Below are 12227 nucleotides of genomic sequence, written 5' to 3' on the forward strand. Positions count from 1 at the left end.
GGTTTACAGAGAATCGTCCGAAAAAGAGAAAATATCCAGTGAGCAGCAGTTCTGTGGGCGCAAATGCCTTGTTGATGCCAGAGGTCAGAGGAGAATGGCCAGACTGGGTTGAGCTGATAGAACGGCAACAATAACTCAAATAACGAGTTGTTACAACCGAGGCATGTAGAAGAGCATCTCTGAACACACAACACGTCAAACCTTGAGGTGGATGGTTTACAATAGCAGAATAACACATGGGGTGCCACTCCTGTCAGCTAAGAACACGAAACTGAGGCCACAATTCACACAGGCTCACCAAAATTGGACAATAGAAGATTGGAAAAACGTTGCCTGGTCTAATGAGTCTCGATTTCTGTTGCGACATTGTGATAGTAGGGTCAGAATTTGGCATCAACAACATGAAAGCATGGATCCTTCCTGCCTTGTATAAACGGTTCAGGTTGGATGGTGGTAGTGCAATGGTGTGGGGGATATTTTCCTTTCACACTTTGGGCCCATTAGTACCAACTGAGCATTGTGTCAATGCCACAGCTTACCTGAGTATTGTTTCTGACCATGTTCATCCCTTTATGACCACAGTGTACCATGGCTACTTCCAGCAGGGTAATGCAGGAATCATCTCAGACTTGTTTCTTGAATACAACGATGAGTTCACTGTCCTCAAATGGCCTCCACAGTCACCAGATCTCAATCCAATAGAACACCTTTGGGATGTGGTGGAACGGGAGATTCACATCATGGATGTGCAGCTGACAAATCTGCAGTAACTGTGTGATGCTATCATGTCAATATGGACCAGACTCTCTGAGGAATGTTTGCAGTAACTTGTTGAATCTGCCACGAAGGATTAAGGTAGTTCTGAAGGCGAAAAGGGGTCCAACCCAGTACTAGCGAGGTGTACCTAATGAAGTGGCTGGTGAGTGCATTTCAAGTGTTTGTTTCTGTTAATGATTATGATGATTATGGCTTACAGTCAAAGAAAACCAAGTCATTATCTCAAAAATCTAGATTATACAAGACCGCTGAAAAAATTATTTTTAATTAAAAAATGTTGGCTTACTGAGAAGTATGTACAGTAAATGCACTCAAAACTTGGATGGGGCTCCTTTTGGACGAATTACTGCATCAATGCGGCATGGAGGCGTCAGCCTGTGGCACTGCTGAGGTGTTATGGAAGCCCAGGTTGCTTTGATAGCACCTTCAGTCTGCATTGTTGGATCTGGTGTGTCTCATCTTCCTCTTGACCAGTAGTGAACCGTGACCATTTAACCTGAGCCCGCTCCCCCCCAAAAAAAATTGTTTCCTTTCCTAATTAACTGCAATAAATAAAAAACGGAGTCGACAGTACAGCTTTAAAAACGCAATAAACAATAACATCTGTACTAGATAACTTAAGCAAAATAAGGTTCCAACAAAATAAGGTTCACAGCTCCGTGTTCCTCGGGAGCGGAATATGTAAACAACACGCACGAGGACATCAAAGGAATGAATCGAAACTAGCTAGCGGTGGTACGCTAATGACAGCTAGCGTTGCCACAGTGGGCGGTAATTATCATACAGTTAAGCCCGCCCACTAATTTTACTGTCATTTGAAACTGGTATTGCGCTGAATTATAACTGCCAGGCCCTCTGTAAACGAACCGCGGGCATCACAGTGCTGATAGGGGGAGACACAGGCTCACAGGCTTCCACTTAACCCCTCACCTTCCAACACAGATTGAATAGACTACGGTTGAATAATTTATTTGCTTATATTTTTGTAATATAGGGCATAGAGGGCATAGAGGGCCCTGATGGTTCCCCACTGCTCTTGACAATACTCCAATGATTCTCTATGGGGCTATGACAGGTGAGTTTGCTGGCCAATCAAGCACGGTAATACTGTGGTTATTAAAGCAGGTATTGGTACGTTTGGCAGTGTGGACAGGTGCTAAGTCCTGCTGGAAAATGAAATTTCCATCTCCAAAATGTTTGTCAGCAGAGGGAAGCATGAATTGTTCTAAAATGTCCTGGTAGACGGCTGCGTTGACTTTGGTCTTGATATAACACAGTGGACCTACACCAGAAGATGACATGGCTCCTCAAACCATCACTGATGGCGGAAACTTCACACTAGACCTCAAGCTTAGATTGTGTGCGTCTCCACAGGACTCTGCGAATAGCCAGAGCTTCTTTAGCCTTTAACCTCTTGTAGTATCCTCCATATGGAGGAAGTCCGGATGGTCCAGCACCAAACACTAAGGTGAAGATGAACCTCTTGGGCATACCAGGAATCAAAGTTCCTGCTGTGATCCACTCTGTGTAGCTCATGGTACGCTTGGCCTGCACAAGCAGAGGACAAGGTAAGGCTGAGATCAGTAGGAGTATCACGTGTGTTACATAGCTGCATAGGAACAGACGCATCAGATATGGAAACCTCCTTGAGGGAGGTCTGTGTCCTCAAGGGCTGATTTCCCAAAACACCCACTCATCCCAAGTGTTACATAACTGGAGATTCTGGGGTTTTATTTGAGCAACTCAAGAATGTATGAATTATATTTGAATCATAACAACAAGATCAACATGAGCATAGGAGGTCAATGAGCATGGAGGCAGAGGCATGTTAAAAGCATTACGTAAAACTTTATTTTTCACTGTACAAATTCTTCAGACTAGTCATTTGTGGCCACCCCGTCGTCACACACCTCCTCCACTCTGGTTCACGCCTGCAGCAAAGGCCTTGTCCAGTTCTCTTCTTTCAAAGAACAAAAGAGAGATTTATCACAAACTTGTCCATAGCCCTTTTAAAACCCCAAAGCTCACAGGGGACAAGCGGGGGAGGGGTGATGGTGTGAAAAGGGGCGGCATTCTGGTGACAAAGAAGAAAACTCTTAACCCTGGGGCAAAACGAACTTAATACACAATAAAACCGCGGCCTCTCTCCATACCAAATGAGTGGATATTTAAACAAATAAACTCATCTTTACCTTCCTTTCACACAGTATTAGTGTTTGACTTATATCAAGTGCAAACTAACGCAAAGACCAAATTAAACAATTACTGACACCATACAACCACATATACCATTTGTATCGCTCCATAAAACTGTTGAGGTAAAAACTGTTATCAACTGTTAATAAACTACCATTATCTTGTGTTTAAAGCACCTACTAATTACCATTTACAGATCCATAACCAGGCTTGGTATCTCATTTATTTTACACCATGGAAGGAAAACATCAAATAAAGGTTGTTAAAGCTCCTGCTGCTGTTGGATTGGAAGTAAAACCCTTTGTGACAACAGTAACGTCGGATCAGCTCTGGGCCAAACTCCTGGATGTCAGTATGTCACAGTGTGTATGCCAGAGCACATCTGCCCCCAGAGAATCACAGCGCATTACTATACCAATTTCAAACAGCAGAGGGCAACAGTGTTCCAGAAAATTGGTACAGCATCAAAAAGCTGAGAAGGTGGTTAAGCAAGGGAGTTTCAAAGATACAGTATTGGTCTGTTTACAAACGTATCTCCATGATGCAGCCGTGGTTCTCTTCCAATATGAAACACAGGGACCACATTTCTGCTTGAAACGAGTGGCTAACAGTTCTAAATTTTACTGTCACAAAACAGGATGGATCAATGGCTTATGAAACCAGACATTTTTAATGTAGTGTGAAGATGTGAAGATGTAAAGAATATCTATTGATATGTCTTTACAAAAAGTTGAACTTAAAATGATTTCCAATAGAGGCATTATCCACATTGTTTAATTGCAGTGTTTCAAAGACTTGAAAGAACACACACTGCTCCTATTATAAATATGCTTTCACAAAATTTGCAGTTAGCTGAACTTAGGGCTATTTGTTTGCTGGCACACAGTAGATTCATGAATATGAATCATGATCATGAATAGCTCATGAATAGCAATTCTGTGCTCATGATGTATCAAATCACCAAAACGTAAAAAATAAAATAAAATAAAAAAAGAATGAAATCAGTACATCAAAATCATGATTTTATGGTCTAAGCCATTGACACTGACAAATCATACCCACATATCTTTCCCACTAGTTTAACTTACAAAATCAAGCTCTGTTCTCCGTATAATCTCTGCTCACTCCACACACACACATTCACCAGCACAAATATCCTCGCTCTCTCGCTCTCTTGCTGTTGCTCTGATTGGCAGCATAGCTGACAGTCTTATGCAAATCATTTTTCAACCACAGTTATTGGTCACTTTAAACAAACATTTGACACTAGTTTTAAAAGACAAACAAATAAACAAATGGAACTGAAACAAAATCAAAGGCAATAAAATCAACACGATTAAAGTTTTGATCTGAAAATCAGAACTACTTATTGTTTGGGTAAAAAACTAAAAATAAGGCAGAGGGCAAAACAAAAGACCAAGAAAAAGAAAACAGAAAACTATTTGTGCAACTGTGAACCATCCATCAGCACTGAACTCTTTCCCCACTGATATGAACCGACAAGCATACTCCCTTAACAAACTTCCCTACACACGTACCCCCAGTTTGAGATAGGCTACCAAGGTTGTAAATCAAAAGGCCCTAAAGTACCTTTTGTACTGTAGCAAACATAAAGGAGTTAAAAAAAGAGAAGTTCCATGGGGAACAAGTGTGCAGAGAGAGTGCAGGGTGGGAAGCAGTGCGGTGGTTTGGGACGTGGCCAGCGGCGGGTGAACTGCTCTACAGGTTGTCTCCAGGCTGGTACTGTGGCTCCGTGGCGGTGAAGTAGTCCTCCAGGAAGGACTGGATGTACTCGAAGGTGGGGCGCTCGTCAGCCTCCTTCTTCCAGCACAGGAGCATCAGGTCGTGCAGCGAGTCGGGGCAGCCCTGCGGACACGGCATCCTGTAGCCACGCTCCACCTGCTCAAGCACCTCCCTGTTCACCATACCTGGACAAACGGGCAACACACACAGATTTCTGTTGGAGACGTGCTCAACATAAATGCACACACAATCAAGCCTGCTGCAAGCACACACCCTTGCACACCTACACAAAAGCCAGTTGCACAGTTACAGGCCCAGCAGGCCTACACAACCCGGCCAACCTCTACCCTGTTCTGCACATGCAGCAGTTAAACAGTGTGATCCATTACAAGCTACTAATCACTTCTCTCAATCACTAACAAGAGTAATTACACAACTCATTACTTTAAGTTACTCTCTTGAATATCAGTGTAAACCTCATGTACAAAGGCATGTTGGTTTAGCCACATCTAAAAGTGAAGTTTTTTTTATTTACCAGTCATTTTATCTGGATAAGCTATGTTTTGTGTGGAAGGCATATTTATATCTTACCAGTTATCGATTATGTATTTTGCTAAAGTTATTTCACCATTTCAACTGTGGTATAAAAACAAAGATGCTTGAGCTTATTATGTAGAAGTGTATTCAACTAAGGATTTTCATAGTGGAATCTGACTCGTCAGATGTTCCCTTTAGTCGACTAATAGTCGAACCAGGTTTTTTTTAATCTAGAGAACCGTAAACTGGATCACGTTCTCATTCACTTTTTTTCCCCACTTCAAAGTAAAAACCTAAAACACTCAGATAAATGAATAAACATGGTAGGTTGGTTTTATTCAGCTTTTATTTATTTTTTTATGAAACGTTAGAGAACATTAACAAAAAAAAAAGTCACCGTCAGTGCGCATATCGAACTGTCGGACAGTCACTGTGCAAAATGTCAAAAATATTTTAAATAAAATATGCCTGCCTGAAAATATTTTTTTAATCGCCACACAAAAGCAAAAATTATAAGTAAAGGTTCAAGTAACGGGGTTTAAAAAGCAAACAACAACAAAAAATGTTTATAGGCCTACTTGCCGAGACGACCGAAACGACAAACAGCTGAACTGTTTTTTTTTCACCGTATGCGTTTTAAATGGTATGCCATGTTGGTTGTTGTCGTGGGAAATGAAAGACGTTGATGACATAACTTGCACTTTACTTTCTTTGATTCATCTTTATCTTTTTCGAAATACTTTTGAAGTTTTTTAGTAGCCATTATAATCTCGGCAGATGCTGCGTATTCTGCGTGTTCAGCTCCGCTCGTTTGGATTGTGCAACTGCAGGGTGTGATTTATTAATGTGTAGTAAGGAAGATGCCTATTGTTAATGCGCACACAATTTAAAAATATTTATTAACCGAAATTAGGATGATTTTATTTCACAAAAGGCTATATATAACGAAAACAAAGACATTTCATGTAACAACTAATGCAGCATCCTTGGGCACCCCCATGCAGTTAGAATGGTACATTCGACTATGACGTTCATGGTCGACTAGGGGGTTTAGTCGACTATAGTCAAATCAACTATTGCTGGTCAGCCCTAATATTATGCCATGGGTGTCCAATAAAATTTAAGGAAGTTACATTTATCAAAACGAAATTCAATTTAATGGTCAACTTCTAAATGTCAAATAATCAAATAACTGAGTCATATCAGTGATGCATTCACTAGTTAAGCCCTTTGTCCTTTTCAATGGCCCACTTTTATTTTGTATTGTTCCCATGTTTTCTTTTCATTGCAAAAACATGGTTACATTACACTTTACCTGTACATTTACCTTATAAATATTTCTGAATTCCTCTTTTTCAACAAATCAACTGATCACATAAAAATAGGTGTAGTAGGTGATAGGTTTGGTCATTATTAACTTCAATAGATGGTGATTGAGTTCTGATGAAGCATTAGCTAATTCTAACTGTAAACCTATAAAGGCCTTTCTGATGAAATAACTAGTGGGCAGAGGACAGAACTCCCTAGAGCACCAACCACAGGGTGAAGCTCGTTTCTGACCTGCTGTTTAGTTACTTGCTCAACCCCCTAATGAGTGTTTAGCAGTAAAATAAATGATCATCCTGTTCCATTACTCTGACAACCCCAAGTCTCCACTTGGCGAGCCTTCAGCTCGGCCCGTCCGGTAGAGTTCTGAATATACCTCACTGTGTCTGCAAGGAGCTCAAGTAAAACGTCTGACTGGAGGTTTTGCATCCAAGGTAAAAAGAATAACCATGGACTCAGGACATGAATGAGCAGCAGATTTGAAGAGTTCATCAATTATACAACAGTCCTAATGATGCAGAACTGATTAGAGCCAAATGTGCCTTGGGGATGTGGTGTCTGCCAGTGAAACGGATGAGAGGAATGAGAGGTGTGTTAGGAGGAGCAGTGTGAGAGTGGGTGGGGGGGGGAGAAAGACAGACAAAGAAAAAAAAAGGAAGAAAGAGAGAGACAGAAAGAGGGAGTGAGAGAGCAAGAGTGGCAGACTAATGAGTGTAACCCAGTTATTGAAGCAGCGTAGCAGCACGCCGGGCTGGGCGGGAGTCCTGGGGGCGTGTGGTGTTCTGCGGTGGGAGGGCCGCGGGCTGCTGTCACAGATGGCAGTAAATAAGAACTGGTGCCCAGAGAGTCTCAATACCCTCCTCAGCCAGATGGCTGCCCCTGCTCGGTCATTACACACACAGCAGTACCCAGCGGTTCCAGCAGGGGGTGCACAGGAGCACGCCATATTATAGACAGACAGGCCATGCCCTTGAATATGGGTCAGACAGCCAGCCTTCGTTAAGCTGTCTGGTAGCAGAGGTATTAATTAAAGCAGCAGCTGCACTATATGGCATAGTGTGTTAAAGCCTATGACCAACCAGCATGTCGTCATATAACCCTGAGCTGGGATGGCACTGGGTCTGCTGAGGTGGTGCGCTGTAGGGGTGCAAGGTTTAGAGAAGCTCACCTGGGTATGGTACTCTGCCCTTGGTCACCAGCTCAGTCAGCAGGATGCCAAAGGACCAGACGTCAGATTTGATGGTGAAACGGCCATACAGCGCTGCTTCAGGTGCCGTCCACTTAATGGGGAACTTTGCTCCTACCGGGTCACAGAGACAGAGAGGTCAGAGGTCACACAGGCACCTGCTTGAGGAGCGTCAGTACAAAGAAATGGCACAAGCTATAACAATAAAACGTTCATTTTGATTGGGAGCATTAACGAACCCCAGTCACCTGTTCTCTGGAGAGTTAAAAGCGTTCTTGTTTATTTGTATAATTTTTGTCCAACACTTTCCAGACTCATTCCCACCATCTTTCTTAAAGGAACAGACGTCACTGTAATTACTATTTACGGTCAGTCTGGAGTTTACAAGTCTGTAATCAGGGAGCTTTCTTGATCCTGCCTGCATCAAGATGGTCAAGATTCAGGTAGTTCAGGTACCAGATACCGCTGTTGCCCTCCTCCTATAGCTGGGTTGAGCGTATGTATTCTTATTGTTAGATGTCTACCACATCTGGGCCACTCCTTGTTTTTCCCACCCAAAAGATGCGGTGACTGGAGCTTGAAAAGTCTTTGCACTCGCATGGAGGATTTTGGCCAATCAGGATCCTCTAAATATGAAGCGCTAACCCCACCCACCCTGTCTGGCGGTGTACTCGTTGTCCTCGATGAGTCGTGCCAGACCAAAGTCCGCGATCTTGCACACCAGGTTGTCCGCTACCAGGATGTTGGCCGCCCGCAGGTCTCTGTGGATGTAATTCATCCTCTCAATGAAGGCCATGCCGTCGGCAATCTGAAAGACACACAGTGTATGGGGCTGACAAGCCTACACTCCTTTGACATGGTGGATGAGGGACAACAGATCATTGGCCACATTTGAAGGTCCAGCAATGCTGTGTTCAGACAGATTGCCAACACTGAAGAGAGATATTAGCATTTAGATTATATAGGCAGTTCCAGGCAAGAACACCAAGCACACATTACAGGTTTTATTAAGCACAGTGTACAATTAGCCTCAGCTATAATATGATGATGTGAAAGTGGTCCAGGCATTCTGGGGAGCAGCTCCCAGGAGCTGTGAAATGGTAAGAGGGGGAGTAGGAAAGTGAAGTTCTTTTCAAAGAAGTTCACAGCACATCCCTGACAGTCCCCTGAGGAAATGGCTGAACAGGGCAACAAAGCGTCCTCTCCATAAGAGATGATAGGGACACACAGACTGTGTGAGTTAGTGTGAAGGCTTAATAAAACTCACAGTAGAGACTTTGAGAGGAGGACTAAGAGCGAGAGAGCAAGGCGGAGTGAGGGAGAGCTAGAGAAAGAGAGAGAGCAATAGAGAGAGAGCGTGTTTTGGAGCAAAAAGCTAAACTGTGTAGACACATTATAGTGAATTGGTCCCTGGGGAGTTTAAGTGTTCTAAGATGAAGAGAGTTCCTGAGAGGAGACCTGGAGGTGGCAAGATGCCATAGCAGATACTGAATAGATAGGACAGCCAGACTGAACTGAACGCCACTGACACACATGCTGCCCTCATGGACCTGCCAGACATTCCACTACATTAAAACCAGAGAGTGCTGACTGACAACAGAAAAAGCAGAAAACAGCTGGCTCCATATACACCACGTCAAAGCCGCTGAGAATAGAGGAGAGAGAGAGAGAGAGAGAGAGAGAGAGAGAGAGAGAGAGAGAGAGAGAGAGTGTGTGTGTAAGTGGTGTGCATTTGTGTAAATGGTGTGTGTGTGCGCAAGTGGTGTGCATTTGTGTAAATGGTGTGAATAGAGGAGAAAGAGTGTGTGTGTGTGTGTGTGTGTGTGTGTGTGTGTGTGTGTGTGTGTGTGTGTGTGTGTGTGTGTGCGCAAGTGGTGTGTGTATTTGTGCAAGTGGTGTGTGTATTTGTGCAAGTGGTGTGTGTGTAAGTGGTGTGTGTGTAAGTGGTGTGCATTTGTGTAAATGGTGTTAATAGAGGAGAAAGAGAGAGATTGTGTGTGTGTTTGTGTATGTGGTGTGTGTGTATTTGTGTAAGTGGTGTGTGTGTGTGTGTGTGTATTTGTGTAAGTGGTGTGTATTTGTGTAAATAGTGTGAATAGAAGCGAAAGAGAGTGTGTGTGTGTGTGTGTATTTGTGTAAGTGGTGTGTGTGTGTGTGTGTGTGTGTGTATTTGTGCAAGTGGTGTGTGTGTGTGTATTTGTGCAAGTGGTGTGTGTGTATGTGTATTTGTGCAAGTGGTGTGTGTGTATGTGTATTTGTGCAAGTAGTGTGTGTGTGTGTGTGTGTGTATTTGTGTAAGTAGTGTGTGTGTGTGTATTTGTGTAAGTGGTGTGTATATGTGTAAATAGTGTGAATAGAAGAGAAAGAGAGAGAGAGTGTGTGTGTGTAAGTGGTGTGTGTATTTGTGTAAGTGGTGTGTGTGTGTGTATTTGTGTAAGTGGTGTGTATAGTGTGAATAGAGGAGAGAGTGTGTGTAAGTAGTGTGTGTGTGTGTAAGTGGTGTGGGTGTGTGTGTGTGTAAGTGGTGTGTGTGTGTGTGTAAGTGGTGTGTGTGTGTGTGTGTAAGTGGTGTGTAAGTGGTGTGTGTGTGGGTGTGTGTGTGTGTGTGTAAGTGGTGTGTGTGTGGGTGTGTGTGTGTGTAAGTGGTGTGTGTGTGTGTGTGTGTAAGTGGTGTGTATGAATGTGAAGGATTTCGTTACCTGTGCTGCCATGTCCACAAGTTGTGGAAGCTTGAGGTATTTACCTTCACCCTCCTTTAGGAAGTCCAGTAAACTCCCTGGAACACACACACACACACACACACACACACACACACACACACGGACGCACGAACACACACGGACGCACGAACACACACGGACGCACGAACACACACGGACGCACGAACACACACGGACGCACGAACACACACGGACGCACGAACACACACGGACGCACGAACACACACGGACGCACGCACACACGCACGCGGACACACGCACGCGGACACACGCACGCGGACACACGCACGCGGACACACGCACGCGGACACACGCACGCGGACACACAATGAAGTAACATTAGAAAAACAATCCACTCAGAACATTGCAAACATTCTGAAGACCTGACATTACAATACTATTACAATACTATTACAATACTATTACTCCCAACTCCATCAGAACAGCTGACAGCAATACAGCTCAAGATGCCAAACGTTTCCTGCGTCACGTGGGTTTGTGCTGCACTGCTGACATGAACTCAGCTGTCCCTGACATAACAGCAGAAACCATCTACAGATCCTGGACATGTTACCTTTGCCCATGTATTCAGTGACGATGTAAATGGGTTCCTCAGACACTACAGCATAAAGAGGCACCAGCTTATCATGCCTGAGTTTCTTCATAATCTGGGCCTCCTGAAGGAATGCCTCAGGAGACATGGTGCCTGGCTTCAGGGTCTTAATGGCCACCTTAGTGGTCCCATTCCAAGTGCCTAAAGAGAGAGAGAAGAGATACAATTACATAAAGTATTCAAAATCAGAATGAATTTCATGTCACTTTCAATCCTAACAGTCAGTGAGGATGTCTAGTCCATATTTTCCTTTCATCTCAACTCGGTCTCTGTTTCTCTCCACACAGCCTTTAAGCCTGTAGTATCATTTCACCTGAACCATCCATCAAATAACAAAGATGATTGGTCTGTCCCGGCACTCAAGTGGTGGAAAGACCCCCCGACAGCGGATATCTGGATAACCTCAAATGAAGAAAGAATCCCCTCTTCACTTAATTTACTGTCTACTAAATGTATTAAAATCGTCAAGTCTAGAGACCGCTGCTACTTCTCAGTGATGTTCAAGCAAGCTCCTCCCCCAGCCTCTTTTTTTAATTGGCTCATCGTTTCCTGGCAGAGTGCCAGAGTGCATGTGCCACTCCCTGCACGGAGCGGTGAGAGAGAGAGAGAGAGAGAGAAACTCCCCCGATTGGGTAACGTTCTGCGACATGCTGCAGCTTGCTGTAGGCCCCGCCCCCAGGGCAGTTGGCAGGGAGACTGAACCAACCCCTACTCCACTAGAGGCAGCAACACTAAAGAAACAGCCGTAAGCCCACATGGTGAGTGTGGCGGTGTTTGTGTTTTGGATGGGAGGGGGGGATTATTGAGCTAGTCTGGCGTGTCAAATTGATCAGACCTTGTATAAGGAGAAAACACACAAGGCGCCTTGTTATTTTGACATATTCCTATTCCTATGTTATTTTGAGATAATTTTTATCTCAATTTCTAAGTTTTGCTTCAAATGAATTTCTTTTTTGTGCACACTCAAAGTGGTAAAGTGTTTTTGTTGTTTTACATTGCTCTCCATTTTCTCACCTTACTTGCACCAGACTGCACTGACTGTAAACAAAGAGTTCACATGTGCAAAGGTAAGGTTGGGACTAGCCTTTAAGACATTTTTGCATGTTTGTAAGCCGTGTGACACAATGTG

General features: G+C 43.7%; 1 protein-coding gene across 2 annotated transcripts in view; it reads right to left on the reverse strand.

The window, feature by feature from the left end:
* Nucleotides 1-2487: 2487 nt before the first annotated feature.
* Nucleotides 2488-12227, reverse strand: part of yes1 (YES proto-oncogene 1, Src family tyrosine kinase) — a 33110-nt gene continuing 23370 nt past the window's right edge. For both annotated transcript variants that reach the window (XM_076984735.1, XM_076984734.1), the window contains exons 8-12: nt 11060-11239; nt 10465-10541; nt 8420-8573; nt 7748-7879; nt 2488-4901 (exon numbers count right to left, since the gene is read on the reverse strand). In XM_076984735.1, the coding sequence (XP_076840850.1) occupies nt 4693-4901; nt 7748-7879; nt 8420-8573; nt 10465-10541; nt 11060-11239 (752 nt within the window). In that variant the 3' untranslated portion in view covers nt 2488-4692. The remainder of the gene's footprint in view (nt 4902-7747; nt 7880-8419; nt 8574-10464; nt 10542-11059; nt 11240-12227) is intronic.

This window comes from Brachyhypopomus gauderio, unplaced genomic scaffold (assembly GCF_052324685.1).
Source record: "Brachyhypopomus gauderio isolate BG-103 unplaced genomic scaffold, BGAUD_0.2 sc34, whole genome shotgun sequence".
Lineage (NCBI taxonomy): Eukaryota > Metazoa > Chordata > Actinopteri > Gymnotiformes > Hypopomidae > Brachyhypopomus > Brachyhypopomus gauderio.